This window comes from Ambystoma mexicanum, chromosome 13 (genome assembly GCF_040938575.1).
Source record: "Ambystoma mexicanum isolate Mex_15411 chromosome 13, UKY_AmexF1_1, whole genome shotgun sequence".
Taxonomy (NCBI): domain Eukaryota; kingdom Metazoa; phylum Chordata; class Amphibia; order Caudata; family Ambystomatidae; genus Ambystoma; species Ambystoma mexicanum.
The window spans coordinates 688,308,765-688,327,838 of NC_090938.1; the positions used below are offsets into that span (position 1 = coordinate 688,308,765).

General features: G+C 46.8%; 1 protein-coding gene across 1 annotated transcript in view; it reads left to right on the plus strand.

The window, feature by feature from the left end:
• Positions 1 to 18,674, plus strand: part of PNMT (phenylethanolamine N-methyltransferase) — a 76,786-nt gene extending 58,112 nt beyond the window's left edge. Inside the window, exons 2-3 of the mRNA XM_069632947.1 lie at positions 5,926 to 6,133; positions 17,275 to 18,674. Of these exons, the coding sequence (XP_069489048.1) occupies positions 5,926 to 6,133; positions 17,275 to 17,713 (647 nt within the window). The 3' untranslated portion in view covers positions 17,714 to 18,674. The remainder of the gene's footprint in view (positions 1 to 5,925; positions 6,134 to 17,274) is intronic.
• Positions 18,675 to 19,074: the final 400 nt, after the last annotated feature.

Here is a 19,074-nt window from a genome sequence, read left to right on the forward strand (position 1 = left end):
ACTAAGCTTCGCACATTCATGTAACTGCTGAGCCCTGTTACCCTAGGGTATGTTTGCACATTACAAATAATAAACAAACAAACAAATAAGAAGCATGCCAAGAGTACTTCCCATCTGGTGCCACCATCAATGGATAACGAAGAGAAAGGGGAGAGGAAAGAGACCATGTGGGCAATCCATAGGTCCAGAGAGGGAACGACAAAGAGAATGTCTGTGACAGTCTGACTGGAACGTAGCTGTCCGCGATGGACAGGCTAGGATTGTAGAGCAGGAGATCTTTTTTGAACTTTTTCCTTCCAGGATTTTAGAGAGAGGTAGGATAGGTGATAAAGTAGCAGTTTGAGTAAATAGGAGAGATGGAGAGTACCATGGAGGGAGAGAGCAGAGAAATGGAAAGATCGAGAGAGGGAGAAACTGCAATGCACAGACATACTGCGAAATGCATGAAAAAACTCACCTATCGGGTTAGCAGCAAGATAGTTGCAGACATGTCAGGTGCATGAGACGTCCCAGGTCGCCAAAAGCAATCGGGTGCATGACATCAAACAGGTCGCTGAAAGGGGTATTGCGCTGCTCCAGCAGCAGAGGGGGAAGGAAGGCAACTCAGGTGGGAAGAACCCTTCACTGGATTACAAGGAAAAGTGTCTTAAATCCCCATTCACAAGGCACTTCAGGTGATTGTAATGTTATGGCAAATTGAAGCATCCCCTCTTCTTCTCTGAATTAAATGTAGCTATTCATCAAAATCAGTCTACAATCCAACAAAAAATCGATGATGGTACATGTTAGATGCCCAGTGGATACTGCACTGATTGAGAGCATATGATTAACTCTGTCCGGGAACGCAGCTGTTTCACAGCAGCCTCCATTGCAAACACAATGCCCCTACAGTCACCATCTCAGAGGCTGTGTACCAGTATCCGGTTTCAACTGCCCATCACAGCCCCTGGACCCTCAAGCTCTCAACCAGTATGCCAGAAGTCCCTGTGAGGCCTGGAGCCCCTCGCTTCCACCCAAGGATAGGTAGGCCTTTTAGCTCACACTCTCCACCCAGAGTAGGCATGCAGGTACCACAGTGTCCCGAGCTTGCCAAAGAGCTGTTCAGCTCACCCTCTCTGCCTTTCTGCAGCCATCTAGAAGAGCTCTGCTTCTTGGATCCAAGCAGGACCACAGTCCCATGCCGGGAGGCCCAACCTGGGTCGGCATCTCCTCCCTCCGACACTTCAACAGTACTGTGGGCGTAGGTCCCTTGCAGGGTGAGGCGGATTTACGCCTTGGCAGCAGGCAGCAGCTCCAGTCCCCTGGTTCACACCAAAACATCTCGGTTGGTGGCAGCCCTCCTCAAAGAGACTCAAACCGCGGCACCCCTGCGCCCTCCAACATCACCACTGCTGCCAGGCCCGATCACGGGGCCGCATCGAGAGATGTGCAGATGGAGGGCATCGGAGATCACACAATCACATGCGCTGGAGCAACAACACCACTATGATATGACATAAGTCATTTATAACGTGCCTGTACACAAGTGTTTCTAGGCGCCAAGTGAACCACATCTCAGTGAGAGCAAGAACATCAAGGTCAAAGTCTTCAAGAAGGAGGCAGATGTCAGAGGAGTGTTTAACGGCAGAGCGAGAGTTGAGGGTAGCTAGATGTAGGACTGTGAAAGCCTCAAATGGAGCCTTTCATCTTGCAGCCCCTAAAGCTTGGAATGATTTACTGATGGAACTTAGGTGTTTAAAGACAACGGATCTCTTTAAAAGAAAACTAAAAACATACCTGTTTGCATAAACTCGTCTACTAGAGCTAAGAGATCTGCCCCATAGCTCCTGCCCACACTGTTCTCTGTTTGTTCTGAGTCTGTTGCGCCCTCTACGGCCTGCGCAATACAAATCTAAAGTAAAGTAAAGCTAGGTAACGCTGGTTGACACCTTTGATGGTCTTCCGAGGAGGGATACAGGGATGTGGTATGCCCATTGGTGGTGGAGAAGGGGAAAGACGGGTGGCAGACGGAGGATTGGCAGGAGAAGAGAGGAAGTTGATGAGAGACCAAAGGCGCCTATCAAGAAGGAGGCGGTTGGGCTGAGAGCCCTGGGCCATGACAGAGCCATTCTGATAGACAATAGACAATGATGCATCTAGAGGATGAGAAGCATGCCAAGAATACTGGCGGGGCAATTCAAGGCTGAGGCACACGACACACTCCTCTGGTTCTCCAGGGGGCCACTCCAGCCCTCACGGGCTGATCTGCCTCACTCCAGCTGGCAGGTCAGAGCCAGCACCTTCTCAAGCCCCCACTGCAGTGCTGATAATCTCTTCCGGCAACAATCTAAACTCGAGCCCCGCCCGGGGCACCAGGATGACTCTGGACGAAGGATGGAGCCTCTGCCTCGCGGACAGTAGAGTAACTTTGCTGAAAATGTTGGGGGCGACCTGACATCTAAATGGAAGGGGCTCCTTCCAAATGAGTAGGACAAAATGGGGTGCCACAAAAGTTGGAGGGGGAAACACCTTTGTCCCCACTAAAATTACACGCAAGCTCACGGCGACCAGCGTTGGTGAGCTCAGGCATAGCCTTAGTGAGATTAATTTTCCTACCTCAGATGCCACAAGGTGGGAGTAATATCCCCGCCACATGTTCCCCCAGGTGACATTAAAGGCCCATTCTCAAATTCCCCCCCACCCCCATGAGTTTAATATCCCAGCAACACGTACCGCCCGGTGAGGACTATCCACATGCCCCCCCCCAAGTAAATCTATAAACTCTGTCACACATGCCCCACGTGAGAGAATTACTCAGGCATCACATTCCCAAAGGTGATATTAATACCCCTGCCTCATTTTCCCCCCTGGAAGACAGATATCCAGCACCTTTTTGCCCCCATCCCAGAGAGCGGTCCCTGATTTTCGACGCCCCACTCGAGTTAGAACAGTAACTCGTACTCCTAATACCTCGAATCCCATGTCGTATTTTCGTCCAGTCCCTGACCCAAGGAGGGACAGTCACTGGTAATAAAAGTAAGTGTTCTCAGGCCCGAGAGGCTGGGTATTGTGTCTGCCGAGGTTAGACAGGTCCCTGCGGTGTCATTGGCTCACCTGTGGTAGTGGTGGCCGGGAAATCAAGGCTGAAGCTCTGTAGAAGGGGTGCATCGAGTGGTGCCCACCCAAGTAAACTACAGATATTACCAAAGTGAACAAAGAAGATTGGTAAACCAGTCAATCAGATTTATTTTGGTAGAAAATACCATAAAATCTACAATGCAATACACAAGAAATACAAAATGTAAAACTGATTTTAAAAAATCATAAAATAGCAATAAAAGGTTGTCGTGCCATCTAGTACAAACTTTCCAATAGTAGGTTATACACAAAAATAGTCTACTAGTGGACATATAAATTATGCAAGTTACATTCCATGAGGAAGCTAAATATTAGTTGACGGCTTTCTTCTAATATCCAAGGCTGTTCTCAGATGGAACAGTAGGGTCCAAGAAACCAAAGAAGAGTCGGCCAACAAGATAAAATGCATTGCAGGTCTGCAATGAAAAAAATGCATGTTATAATGGGAGTAAAGTGCAAGTGCGGACATTGGGTTAAGCTGGACAGAAAAAAAGAAAGTGCAACAAGTTTTCAATATCATCATTTCACATATCACAAATAACATTATTAGATGGAGGGTCGGCCCATGTAGCGGTTACAGTCTTCAAAGGAAGCATTTTAAAATGAGCTCTTATAATTAAGTATTGTCAGTTTAAAAATCTAGAAAATATGATACCAATGGAAGACAGTGAGGCGTGTTAAGAAATACTGCTTTTCTTCAGCTCTACATGCTCCCTTTGGGCTGACAAGATCACATGAGGATTATTTTGACAGGACTTGGCTGCCTTGCACGTGATACCAGTAGGGTTTGTTAATACATTTTTGCAATTTAGACTGTTGGACAGCTTTCTTATATGTCGTGACCAAGAAATGGGCATGATTTTTTTTCCAAACGATAACAACCAAATAATAATTTGTTGGGTTAAAACCGTGCTCGCGTTACCCCAGATGCGCAACTATAAAAACATAGGCTCCAGCGGAAGTTCATCTTCCAAAAAGTGAAATCCCACCCCCAGATAAACTGCAACATTTGGTGAGGACAAAGGTAAACCAAACAAAAGTTTAAAAAAACTTGTTGACTTGTAGTTTGTCCAAATTGCCATTGCTCTGAAGGCCCATTCCATATTTTGCTGTTGCAATAACCTTAGATAAATAGATTTTTAGCATTCACTCCATTGCTGAACATGTGTACGTTATTGCAAAACGAAAGACACCACCTTTGGCTTGGGCCATACTATTTGCTTGGTTAGTGCAGTGTCTTGTACCAGAGAGAGATGAGGTAAAGGTCATGCCTAAATAATCCTAGAATGCCGCACGGTTTAGTTTAGTACCTTGACTGGAAAGGAAGGAGAAGGGCCAAACTGGCTTCTTGGAGGGTTACTCTGGCAAATCATCACAGCCGATTTACTGACATTGATTTCCAAATCCAATCTATCCATAAAATCAGTATTTCCATCAATAAGCTTCTAGAGGGCCTGCATCGTTCTGGCAATTGGAACTGTGTCGCTGCGTATGCCAGTTCCATAAGCCTATTTATATATAATGGGACCAAAACTGGGGCCATTATACAACCGTGTCTCGCACCAGTCTCATCTGGAAACCACTGTGTGCGGTTCCCCTTGCTACCACTTGTCACAGATGCTGTGAGATTCTGACTAATAAGGATTAAACATTGGAATAATATTTTGAGGCCAATTATGGTCTCTCAAGCACTACCATAAAATGTCCCTATTCACTTTATCAAATGCAGTCGTGAGGTCCATGAATGCAAACTAGACCCTCTCCTCCTTCAGCCACAATGCGTTTGCCACTATCGGGCACAAGTTTGTCCCTAGGCCTTCCCTGAATCCCAAATTGAATTTAGACAGGATGTTTCATGTTAATATTTTCTCCAGAAGAACTCTACCAAAGATGTAGTGGTTAGTAAAGTATTTCCTTAAGGGAAAAAAGAACCTCCTTATCAGGCCAAGGCATGAATGTACAATACCCATGTTGGTCTAGGGACAATGGCAAAACTCTGTGGTCACCGCCAAAGCAATGCTGGTGTACAGAAAAGTGGAGTGTCGAGCGGTATTGGGAAATACTGGGGGCAATGGAAGCCAATGCTGAGTTTATGGTCTTTCCATCGAATTTTTTGCAACGAGGGACATTTCCATTTCATTTTTTGCAACGAAAAAATTAGCATTGAATGCATTTTTTATTTAATGGGGGTGGGAGGCGTCCCCTCCCCAACCCCCCACTTGTTACCCTTTAAAACCCATCCAAAAAAAATTAACCCTTTACCCCTCAAAAACATGCATTCAATGCATATTTTTTCGTTGCAAACCTCTCGATGCAAAGGAATGCGATGGAAAGGCATTCAACGGATATACTAGATACCCCAATGCTGCAATGGTTGCTTGTGCCTGTTCTGCACCGTGGGCAGCTCTGTCGCCTTCCTTGGGTTTTAAATCCTCTATATTTCGAAATTACCTGGGAACGTTTTTGGTTTTTGCTTTCTGTAGTTCATGGCTGGATAATTCCCCCCTTAAGTGCTAAGGGCGCCTGTGTTCGTCCTGAATTCCGACAAGGAATCATAGTAGGCTCCGCCCACTCCTGGAGTTAAGTTTAAGAAGGTTCTGGGTCCTTCTAGGATGATTTTCCTGGTCTTCTGCACCGCCTCGTTGAATGTTATCCCTGTCTCACCTGGATCCTCTCTTCCAGAGACCTCTAACCAGCTCGTCAACCCTACCTTACATGCACACCAGTGATGTTAATACCTTTTCTTTACATGTCTCCATGCTTGCACAGGTGAGAATATTAACCCTTCCTCACATGTTTGCCCCACAGGTGAAATCGGCGGGAAAACCCTGATCGACATCGGATCCGGGCCCACCATCTACCAGCTCCTGAGCGCCTGCGACCACTTTGAGGAGATCATTGTGACAGACTACCTGGAGGTGAACCGGCAGGTCCTCCGGAGGTGGCTACAGGATGAGCCGGGCGGCTTCGACTGGAGCCCCTACCTCAAGCATGCCTGCAGTCTGGAGGGCAAAGGGTCAGTATGGAGGGAGTGGCTGGTCAAACCTCACTGTAGGGCTACGTAGGACTCCACCTTCTTTCAAGCGTCAGTGCGTTAATTCGTTTTAGCATTACATTGGTTTTCTTGTATGTAACAGAAGCAACCTCATGGCTACTACAGAGTGCTATTTTGGAAATGGAAAGAGGTTTCAGACAATACAGGGGGAGACTACAGGGGGAGACCGCGGTTTGAGCAGGAAGGACGGTTGACCTATGTCAGGACCACACACGGAGCTAAAGAGGGTTTTTTTGGCCCTTTCAGGTACTTCTTGAAACGCCATGGGTAGTACAATCTTGTGGATGAAGCTTTATAAATACATTACATTTTCCAACTCCTTGGGAAGAGGGACAAATACTGTGAGTTTGATTTTAGGAAACCTAGCAGAGTAGGTGTCAGCACACAGCGATCACGCATTACCTGGGAAGTCGGGGAGGACACTGCAACAACAAACACACCACACAAAGCCTTACGCAACAGCACACGATGGACTCTGACCGGACACCACACCAAAAAGCTCAGCGAACGGTGTTAAGCGAACTGAAGCTGCCAACAGCACATCACAGCTCCCTTGCTCTTTCTCCAAACGTTTTCCTACTAACGCGCTCCTAACCTACCCCCATTTTCTTTTAGATCCGGCAGAGCGCAAGGGGTCCACTACGGTGGTGATAGTGCACGGTATAAATATGCTTTAACATTAACATAACAGGAGAACTCAGCACATGCGGTAGTCTCATAGAAACAGAGCAACGCAGGGCCTCCTGGGGGAATGGCAACACACAGCCCACTAAAACCATGCAAACAGCCACCCACCTGGCAGCGTGGGGAGCAGGGTCAACACACGGCAGGCATAAGGGTGTACGATCAAAACAAGGTTTTTAGGGCCAGTTACTAGGCTGCAATAAACTGTGGAAATGAAACTTAAAATGTCTTGGGTTGAACAGTTGCAACTGGAGAATCTCAATCCAGGTTCCGTCCCCAGGTCGATCGTCAAGTCACTGTCCCTCACCGTCCAGGGTTTTTTACGTGTGCCTGTATTACTTTCTTGTCTCTTTGGTCGGTAGATCCTGGTCCTCTGCTTCGCATCCTCCTTTCGGGAGGGATCCTTTGTCTGGATCTCTGTGCCCATGTGTGCTGCAGATTAGGCCTGAGAAGAGTTAGTGACTTGGGCAGAATAGGGGTTGCTGAGACCCCAGGACTTCCCCCAGGGGGCTAGTAATCTTCATTTATTTAGAGGTTTCACTTCAGATGCCCTTGCCAACCTCCTGTTAAAGGGTCTTGGCTCTCCCCCCAAACTCCATCCTCATTCTTCTCAATGGGTCACCACAACCTCATGCCTGAGCGGGTCCCTCCTCTATCGTCTGTATTTTCCTCCTCAGTCTCTCGTGTTTTCCTGCACCTCGTTGATGCTTCCCCACGTGACTGCACCTCCATCGTCCCAGGCTCAGCCTTGTTAAGTCTTGGATTGGCCACTCCCCGGCCTTCCACAGCTTGTCTATGGTTTAATCCTCTCTTCTCTTCACCTCCCTCCTTTATTTTTACTATAATGTGTAATGTGTTCCTGCAACAGAAAGTTCTACATATTTTGAATTAGCCCAACCCTCTTTCTCGACTATGCTTTTGTTCACATCCAGGAATCACCAGCTTTCATACACGCCGCCTTTTACACCAATCAAATTCCTTTGATTTTAAAGAGCATGTTTTAGCAGGACCCAAGGAAGGGCGGGCACCCCTTTGCCTAAATCCGGGATCTCACTGTGGCTAATGTATCATCATTCTTATTGATGATTACATCTCCTGTATCCGCCTCGGTCTCTGATGAACTTCGACTACCAATCTCTGCTCTTTCTAATAGGAATGTATGTAAGCAATAAGCACCTGTTCAGGGGGAGGGGAGATTCACCAGTGGGTAACAAAGTTAAAGAGGAACACCGGGCCCTTAGCCGATACCGTCTTGTGAAGCCCCCTGAACAGAGGGTTATTGCTACTCGCACCAGACGGCTGACCCTTGGGGTGGTAAGAGCAATGTATTTGTAAGAAGCAATAGGCTGCAGCGAGCACGCGGCCCATTGTTTCTTACTAACACCTCACCTCAGCATGGTCACCTTGGAAATGGAGGGTGAGGCACCTACGGAGCCCCTCTTCCTTTCCATGGTGGGCAGGAGCATGAGAGGAGGAGAGCCGCAGAGGCGCCAGAACCATGGCAGCTGCAGGCTGGGCGGAGCAGGACATTTTGGTGTCGCCGGTTCGGTGTGGGCCCTTTTGGTGCGGACGTTTCGCTGCAGGAGCCGGTTTGGCACGGCCTGTTTGGTGCCAAATCGGCCCCCACCGGGCTTGCAACGCCAAAATGCCCTGCTGCGTGGCTCTGCTGCTGGCATAGGACCTGCCGCCCAAAACAGTCGTCAGTCTGGAATGTTTCTTAGTGATGTCATAGGGCGGGTCACCCTAGTGCTGGAACTCTTGCCCTCAGTATTGATGCCGAAAGGCCAGTCCATCTGATTCTGAAGTCATCATTATTGATGCCAAAACGCCATTCCTTCTGATTCTCAAACTCTCCACGCCGAAACATGCTGGCGCCAAAACATCCCCGCGCCAGACTGGTCGCGCGGAACTGGCCGTGCCAAATCAGCCCGCGCCGAACTGGCCACACCGAAATGGGGTGTACCGAGGCTGGGAGGGTTGGGGACAGAAGAGTGGGGGCTGGTGCTGGGCGGAAGGGAAAATGGCTGGCTGGTGCATCAAAACACTCGGGTTCGGAGCAACCTGAACTTGTACCGTGGGATTCAGCCCGGCTGGGAGCAATCTGATTGGCTGGTACACCCGCGGAGGGTGCTAATAATCCAGCCACATTGCTGTGCTTAGGGCACAGAGTTAACTGTAGTGATCCCAAATTATGAAAGTGAAGACGTCCAAGACAGATTATCCCATAGCAGGAAATGACCTCACATCCCAGACCCCACCTGCAAGTGCAGTAAAAGCAGAAACACCCTTGGATACAGAACCTTTCTAAAAACACATCTCTTTGTGAACAAACAATAAACCATTTCACCACCGACGCAAATACAAAAAGCACACAGGAAGCAGCAAGAAACACACAGACTACTTCCCACGCCAAACACGTGCATGACTTTGGGTTGAAATGCTATGTAAATAGACCTGTGCACCCAAGAATTCCTGGGTTCTTTTTTCACATCACGGTTCAACTATATCAATGTACGGCAACATTAAGGAGGATTCGTGTAAATAACATTGACCTACTTTGCCTAGAATTGCCCCAAAATCATTCATTATAAAAATGTAAGCGAATATTGTTAGCGTCCATTCAGTGACGCTCTTCCCTCGCTCATGGAGGTTTGTCTGGGCTCTCCATATTGCTGCCGAGTTGCCAAACGCCACTCGAGACACCGTAGGCCACCCCAGGCTTTTTACCTGGCGTGATGGGACTTGGAGACCCATACTTTCCGTGGAGAAAGCGGAGCCACAACTCCCGGCATGGCACCAGAAAAGCCCGGACTGGGTTAAGGTTTCACATGACATGGGTCCACTCGGCAGCGATGCACACAGGAGAGGAGGCTGTCACTTCCTGCTCCCCTTGACTGTATATTTTGAAGGTGCCGCACATCTCTTACTGCAAGAACAGTCCCCAACCTGGTTCCTCATCCCGCCCTCCACGCTGGACCTGCTCCTCCTAGTTTTTAGTTTTACTTTACTTGAATTCTTATAATGCGCCCGATCACCCAAAGGTCTGGAGGCATTTAGGAGGTGCTTGCAGCCGAAACTATTGCATTAGAGTACAACTAGGGAGAAATGGCATATGAGGAGGGACACACAAAGTGTAGGGGTTGTTCGGTTATTTACCCACCCATTTACTGTCAATAGCCAAGCTTATCCCTGTAGCCATTCCCACCCACTTCCTGCCCCTCCCCACCTAAAACACCTGGGATCTTTATCAAGCCTTCCCATCAAACTTTGTGCTCGAAGTGCCTGCCAGTGTTTTTTTCAAATGCAGTCTTCTAAGAGTTGATTTAATTGGTGCTGTAAACGTGCTACCGGTGTAATACAAGTCTAAAACACGCATTGGCAAAGTCAACAGGTTTGGGTTGTGTATAAGTAGTCGGCCCTTGCCAGGCACTGCTATCACATGCCCAGGTACTCACACTATTTTGCAGCTGCTACCATCGGTAGCCAGTTAATCCCACTATGGCAGTGTGTGGCAAACGCCTGTCCCATGCCTATGCAAAGTCCCAAACTGTTGGCATTGCCAATGCTTGATTGTATCTGCATCCAATGTCCCAGGCCTTGTGTGACTGCCTTGATTCCAAGCATCGTCCCGACCCTCTCAAGCTGCCTCCCTGCTCTGCTCGCCTGCACCTGCTGAGGATTTCGGCAGCAGAATCTCAATATTACAATGTTGCTGCTAACATGCGCGGTGCCTACACCAACACTGACAACAAAATAATGCTTAAAGTGTCTTAAAGTGTCAATGCTACCCATGCCATGCTTTTTTTGACAACTATGGCGGTTGTGTTGTATTTGATCAATTTGTAATAATCAAAGCACCTGCATTCATACCAAGCACGATACAACACAATTCATCTTTGCAGTGAAGCAAAAGCACGCATGGAATGAGGGATGCGTTGTAGCGGCAGAGAAAGTCACCCAGAGGCTTCGGTTTGGCTCATGTCATCCTTCAGAGCAACTATTTGTTTGGGATCAAGGGTGGCTCTTTATAACAACTATTAGTTTTGAGTCCTGGGTTCACTTTAGCCCCACCACGGTACAGCCCATTTTCGACACAGCTAGTCCGGCACGGGCCGATTTGGCGATGTCTGTTAGGCGCGACCTGTCCGCTTAGATCTGCTGGGATCTTCGGGCACCAGCATGTTTCGGCGCAGCAGTGCCATTTTTGAAATAAAATAAAAAAATAAAGGACTGGTGCTGTCTCGAACGCTGGCCTGCAGGGATGCGAGACCGAAGAGCTAACCACTGAGCTTTCGAGATCTTATAATTTTAAATGCTCCAGTTACTTTTATGAACGTGGGTCATTAAGAACGGACGTAACGCTTAATATGAGTAACTGGTGCAGGCAAAATCGATAAGATCTCTACGCCCTTGCGATTAACTGGTCAGTCACGCAGCCCTGCAGGCCGCAGGATTCGCGACGGCCCTAATTGTATATTTATTATTTCATTTTATCAAAAGTGCAATGTAAAAAGTACAATATTAATTAAAATTGCGCCAAAACGTCCACACCAAATCGGCCTGCGCCGAACTGGCGGTGCCGAAATGCCCTGCTCCGGCTCCACCATTGGTTTCGGCCAATATGTGGAGTTTTAGCACCACCTAGTGGGCCTACCTAGTTATGGCTCATAGGTGGAGTTTAGTCTCAGGACCGCCATTATTACCGTTCCAATGTGACCCTTTAATGCCCCGTAGTGAAACTACATAGGTTTGCGTCTTGGCATTTTTAACAGCACCATTAGTTCTGGCTCACAGGTGGTGCTTTTAAGCTATCATTGGCTCCTGTGCGGCGCTTAAATCCCTATGGGAGCCAATGATAAAGTGATAGACATTTTTTATTGATTTTTTTTTATTTTTTTTTTTAGTTTATTAATAAACTTTTTGAAATAACTAATTCTCTAATCAATTCCCTAATTCAAAAAGAAGAATAACACGAGGACAACCGTTCAAATGTCCGGCCCACAGGCTTAAATATCAAGCATGTCAATAAAGTTTATCACCGAGCAAGTTAGAATGACGGAACTCCCACTTAGGATTCTGAACCACCAGTCCTCCATATTTCCATTTATCGGTGCATATTTGCTCAGATGTATCGATCTTTTCGAGTTCAATTTGGGGCAGCCGATTACCAAATGTTTTATGGTTTCGATTTCCTTTAAACAGAATCTGCACCAGTTATCACAAATCGATGGATCTTTTCGTCTTATTAAGACTTCTTTTGTTCGTAACGCATTCATTCTTAGACGAAGAAAACGGTCACGGTGATGTCTTGAGGGAAACTGAACAAGATATCCTGGCATCGTGTTTAATTTGTTAGAAGTTGGCCCTAATTTAGGCGCCGACACCATGATTTCCAGACGCTCCATGTTTCGTACCCAGGCCCATTCTTTTAATTTTTTCTTTGCAAGTTGGGGCCATTTTATCAATGTTTCTTTACTTATACTGGCTGCTCGCATGATATCATGGATTTTTGAGGACCAGGAGGTTAGAATCTGCTCAGATGGTCGCACATCATCCATCGCCAAGATCTCATAGGCAGGTTCTTTCTTCATGATTGTCATCTTTCTCAGTAATGCTAGTGATTTCCAAATTACTGTTGTGTATAGGTCATCCAGCGCAAGTTCATGCCTTATTACTGAGATTGGGAAGCAATTTGGTAGCTTCAGCACACGTCGCCAGAAATGGCCTTCCAATTTTGCCCACAGTTTGTGGTCGAGATTCCAACCTGCTTCTGTTCCATAGGTAACACATGGGATTACTTTTTGCAAATAGAATTGCCGAATCGGGGTTAGGGAAAATTTGCCAAACAGGTTGTGGATTCGGGTTCCTTGGATAGCCAAAATATTCATGCGGCTGCCTACATCACTTGACCAACTCATCTCACAAATAGAAGCGGATATCATTATGCCTAGATATCTGATTTCCAATACTTCCTCCAGTTTCGAGTTTCCAATTTGCCACTTGAAGCAGTTTTTCTTTATTCCTTTGTGCGTTCCAATTTTCATAATTTTTGTTTTCGTCACATTTATACTCAAATGGTTTGCGTTCATATATTGATGTAATTTATGTAATAGACATTTTTTATTTGAGATGTGGCATGCAACCGAAAGGGCCCATTGAAAGGAACTGGGAAAGCAGGATGGGCCGGGCAGTAGAGAGTTGCTGCACTCCTGTGCCGTGGAGGTCTTTCTGCCATACCAATCGCCTCAATGGGTCTGCTGCCGGTAACATGGGGGAAGACTTGCATGGCTGAAGGCGAGGCCATGGCAGCATTCACAACTCATAGCAATGCAGATTGACCTCCGTCCAGGACAATTCTTCTTGCGGAACATTAAGACCTGAGAACCTAGTTCAGGACTCTGCCGATGCAGGTCTGTATTGCATTATAACCCCCTGCATGGTGCTGCCATTACACCTCAATCTTGACCTGCAACACACCCAACTATTCCATGACTGGCACTCCTGCATGGTGCTGCCATTACACCTCAGTCTTGACCTGCAACACACCCTACAAATCATTACTGGGACTCAGCATGGTGCTGCTATTACACCTCAATCTTGACCTGCAACACACCCTACTATGGGACTCAGCATGGTGCTGCCATTACACCTCAATCCTGACCTGCAACACACCCTGATAATCCCTTATTGGGACTCAGCATGGTGCTGCCATTACACCTCAATCTTGACCTGCGACACACCCTACTATTCCATGACTGGCACTCCTGCATGGTGCTGCCATTACACCCCAGTCTTGACCTGCGACACGCCCTACTAATCATTACTGGGACTCCTGCATGGTGCTGCCGTTACACCTCAATCTTGAGCTGCGACACACCCTACTATTCCATGACTGGCACTCCTGCATGGTGCTGCCATTACACCTCAGTCTTGACCTGCGACACACCCTACTAATCATTACTGGGACTCCTGCATGGTGCTGCCATTACACCTCAATCTTGACCTGCGATACACCCTACTAATTCATTTCTGGGACTCTTGCATGGTGCTGCCATTACACCTCAATCCTGACCTGCAACACACCCTGATAATCCCTTATTGGGACTCAGCATGGTGCTACCATTACACCTCAATCTTGACCTGCGACACACCCTACTATTCCATGACTGGCACTCCTGCATGGTGCTGCCATTACACCTCAGTATTGACCTGCGATACACCCTACTAATCATTACTGGGAATCCTGCATGGTGCTGCCATTACACCTCAGTCTTGACATAAAGCACCCCCTGCTCTCATGGCAGTTTTTAGACAATATTTCACTCAGGGCGAAAGGCCAGAATACACCCTGCCCCATGCTGCTTGTCTGCTGCTAACCCGCACTGCCCACCCCCTCCAAAGAAATGGATTAGTAGGGCGTGTTGCAGGTCAAGATTGAGGTGTAGTAGCAGCAGCGTGCAGGAGTTCCTGGCCATGTAATGTTACCTTCTGGCACATAGTTGCATGCTGGATGGAGAGCTCATATGCAGCGTGCTGGTTTGTGAATAGTGCAATGCCATGCAACAAGTTTGAAACCCTGGTGGCACCAACTAGGTCGTTATTCATTCTGAGGACGATGAATTGAGTACCACCAGTGGCTAATAACAACACTGACTAATGCAGAGCTTCGAAGGGGTCCATCTACAGGAAGCGCTATAAAAATCACCAGGGTATAATCACATGATGCAAGTGCAATGCCAACATATTGAAAAGCTTAGTTAATTGTGCTAGTTGCTGTTGTCTGATGGCAAAAGCAGGCCATTTGTGTGATGCCAGTTGTTGGTGTGTGATGCCAATACATGTAATAGGTGTTATATTAACACATCCTGACAATACCTATCAAACGATGGCCACTTAGACATGCAATTGCCAAACTAGGCACACGGTGAAGGTGCGTGAGGACGCAAACTGAAAACCAGTAGTAAGAAAACCTTTCACTAGACATGTCAAAACTGTTGGCTTTGTCATTTATTGTTGCTACAATAATTGTTTTCTACCTTTGCACATAGATTTGTTCACAGTAAATTAAAAATACACACACCTACAGGCAAAGGAAGTACTCCCTTTAAGTGCAAACCCTTCAGTCTTAAGCCGTTTCATCTTTCCAGTTCCTGACCCCTTTGCTCCAATTTAAAGGGCAGCAACAAACATCATGTTTACAAATATTGCTTTTTTCCCTACTTACTCAAACTGCTTGGGCCTCCAAGTAAAGAGCATAGTTTGGTAAGGTCACTCCATATCACCCGAGCATGTGTTTCCAGTCCTGGACTTTCGTGCATGGATCAGTGCATTCTGGGAGTTGTATTCTTTTGTTTCAATTGGATTAACATCCCAGAAAACAATGATTTTCAAAAGAAACCCCAGTGGTGTTCAGATGACATGGAGTTACCCGCTTGATTACCCTAAAACACCCCATTAACAAAACAATTAGCCTAGTCGTCTGCTAAAACCATAAATGTAGGCCAATGCATCCCCTGCTCCTATTACACCACCCTGTGGCCATTTACTTTGCACCTTGCGCTGCTGCCCCTACAGCCACCTGGCTATTCCTGCAGGCTGTCTCTGGCCCTTTTGATTAGTCCTGCATAAACGCTCAAACCTGCATTCTGGCATGCCAGTACCATGCAGAAATGATCACACTGATTAATCGCGATTCGTTTCACAAAGATGTTCATTTGAAAGATGGGACCCTTCTTAAAAAAACTCTGCATCACGGGAGGTAGATGGCTATGGGCAGAGCAGGCATTTGTCCTCCGTCTCTGTTCGTGCAGTGTTCAACAATGTTAAATGGGAAGGATCCCTGCTCTCCCAGAGTGTAGATTAACAGATTGCCTGCTGTGCCCCTTGCCCCAACTGTGCCCCAGGCTGTGTCCTGATCTGCCCGCCCCTAGAAACAGGCCTGCCTTCTGTCTGAATACTAGGGGCCCGATTCATGGAACTTTTTTTACATTTCAACCTGACTTTGAACTGCTGAAAAGTGACTTTGCACTGCCGACACAAACCCTGATTCATGGAACTGTGCAAAGTGTATTTTTACAGTGCAAAGTCAGTGCATAGTTATTTTTGCAGTACAAAATGACTTTGCACTGCAAAAATACACCTTGCACAGTTTCATGAATCAATGTTTGTGTCAGCAGAGCAAAGTCACTTTTCAGCAGTGCAAAGCAGTCCATGAATCGGGCCCTAGGACTCTTGCGCAGCTCTCCAATGCACCTGACCTGAAGACCCCCCGCAGTTCCAGTACTGGGACTCCAGTAGAGCTCAGAGGGACGTCATTTAGGGGTCACACTTACGACCCCCGAGGTCTCCCTTGCTACAACAAAAAATATAAAAAATACCAAAAAAAACACCTTTTTTGTTTTTTCAAATTGCAGCTCCAGGGCGGTGGCCAATGCCATGTGGCTATTTGAGCTATTTATCTTTCTGGAATTCCATACAATAACTACTAGACTCATTAAAGGTTTATTTCAGGCACACTTCAGGGGGTGATTCACTGATTTAGTCTGTTCTTAAACACCTCAAATTCAAAATGCAGACAAAATCCTCCAAAAAGCATTTAGTGTAGACTAAGCATCCATTTCAGACTATGGGCCTCATTACGACCCTGGCGGTAGCCGTTCCCTTATTAAGGGCACGACTGCCGCCGGTAATGATTTTTTACTGGGGCCCAGAAAAGGGCAATAACCGGATCATGCCGACCTTGGCAGACCCAGTAATTGCCCTTTTCTGGGCTCCGGTAAAAATGTAATCCCCATTCCCATTTGAGCCCCATAGAGCTCAATGGGAATGGGGAGGATGCTAACAAAGGGCCTGTTAATGACAGGCCCGTTGTTAGCATCCTGGTTTGCTAGCGGGTCCCGCTAAGGACGCCTGGTCTGACCAGACGTTACTTAGCGGGACCCACTGCAGACCTCATAATAGGGCCGGCCGGAATGAACGGTGCCAGCCTGGTAAGGGACTGGCACCGTTCATTCCGTGGCCGCCTGGGCATGTTTTTTTCTACCGATATATATGGTGATCCATTATTGTATGAAATGTATATCATCTTACAGTGATATTGTAACCATATTTTTCATAGTGTACTTAGAAACAATGCTATCCGATGCCACTTCCTGTTTTGTCAAGGGGTAAAAGGTTGTGTTCCATCGCTTCCTGTGATCCTGTGATGTCACTTCGGGGTGGGATAAAATGACATCACTTCCTGCGAGGTCATCAGAGGTCAATGGACATGTGATGTCACTTCCGCTACCCCATGCATTTTGGTGAAATGACATCCCTGACAGCTCAGTGCTGACTTAAAGCACCTGCCTCAGTTCTCCTCGTGTGAAGCATCACTTCGGTGATTTTAACGTCCGTGTCTTGTTTATTTCGCCCCACAGAGAGCACTGGAGGGAAAAGGAGCGGAAGTTGCGCGAGAAGACGAAGCACGTTCTACCCATCGACATCCACCAGCCCAAGCCCTTGTGGTCTTCACAGGTCCAGGAGCCAGCGGACACGCTGGTGTCCGCCTTTTGCCTGGAGGCGTCCAGCCCAGACATGGAGAGTTTCCAGCGTGCCCTGGCCAATGTCACGACCCTGCTAAAGCCTGGCGGCCACTTCCTGATGATTGGGGCCCTCGAGGAGTCTTACTACCTGGCCGGAGAGGCCAAGCTGCTCGTGGTGCCAGTGACGGAAGCAGACGTGAAGGAAACGTTCCTCCAGAACGGCTACCGTATTTGCCAGTTCCGGACCTACGTCATGCCGCCGAGCCTGAAGATTGGCGTGGATGACGTGCGCGGCATCTTTTTCGTCAATGCACAAAAGTGTGAGCACGAATGAATGATTGACACATCCTAAGCACTAGGAAAAGAATAGCTGTGGACCAATTACCCAGGACTGTCACACACAAAGCAAAAAACTAATAATTGCATGTCTCTTGCTAGTTCTCTTTCGATAGTAGTTACCCATTTTGCCAAACTCTAGTGTCATTTGTGTGCATTAACCATCCCCACCCCACCACCAACCCCTCCCACCCCACACAAGGATAACACTATACCTCATTGTGTTAGAAACTTCAGTCATTAACAAAGACTCAAAATCACCCATGAAAGGGGCCTTACTTCAAATCTTGAGACCCTCAAACAAATATGTCTATAAATACCTGAACTGTGTAGGCATGTGATTTTGTGTGCGGTTTGCTGACATACACAAGTTAATCATGCATTATGGTCCCATAACGGCATTGAGCTGTTCCTGTACTGCCTGTTACAGTATAAAAACGCATAACATAACAAACCACTAACATGAAAATGTAAGTAACCTATTATGCCATTACATGGATATTCTAAATGGTAGGATGTCAATTATTAATGACTTAAGTCATATGATGTAATGTTTTCTATTTGTGATGATCATGATTTCCCATATCCTGAAGAAGGCTTACTTGTCTGATACCGAAACACCTGAGGCGAAGAAAATCTTTAATTTGTGAATAACAGCAGAGTCGTAACATACAAGAACAGTTTTTTTTATTGCATCTGTTTAATGCATGGTGAACCTAAACATTGACACAATACCCCATGCAAGGCAAAGTCTGCTAATGCAATTTGCACAGGCAAACCCAAAGCTTGCCTTCTTTTGCAATGAAGTGGTCTGTGATAAAAACAAATGTACTTATTCTTTAAACATGAGTGTTAACGCAGTCAGCTCAATCATTGTTATCTGCTTGAATAGTAGACATGCTGCTTTCTGAAGATAAAATATATGTACCATTCCTCCACTAAATCTTTTCCAAAATGTATTACAATGTAATGACTGCTTTGATGTTGTCCCCTGCCTGACCTTTGCGGTGTGGGGAGGTGACCATTTGGGGCTGGGGACGGCTACCCACTCAATGATCCAGAGCACAAGGGTGATATCAAGAGGATTCCTTGGCCACCATCTCAACATCTCTGTGAGGAGTAATGTCACATGGACCATTCCAAAGCATCTGGTCCATAAACTAAAGTATTGACTAAAATGAGACATCATGCAAGTAACAATAGTAATGGAAAAAGCTTTTATCTTTGCTGCCTAAGACATATGTGTGTTCACCAGTGGAAAACCCACTTACCGGCTTACTGTGAGGGAAGGTGGTTGCTGCAGCATCCAGAAGCCTAGATGCCAGTACACCGCTAGCCCTGATGGGCTGACGTGGAGCA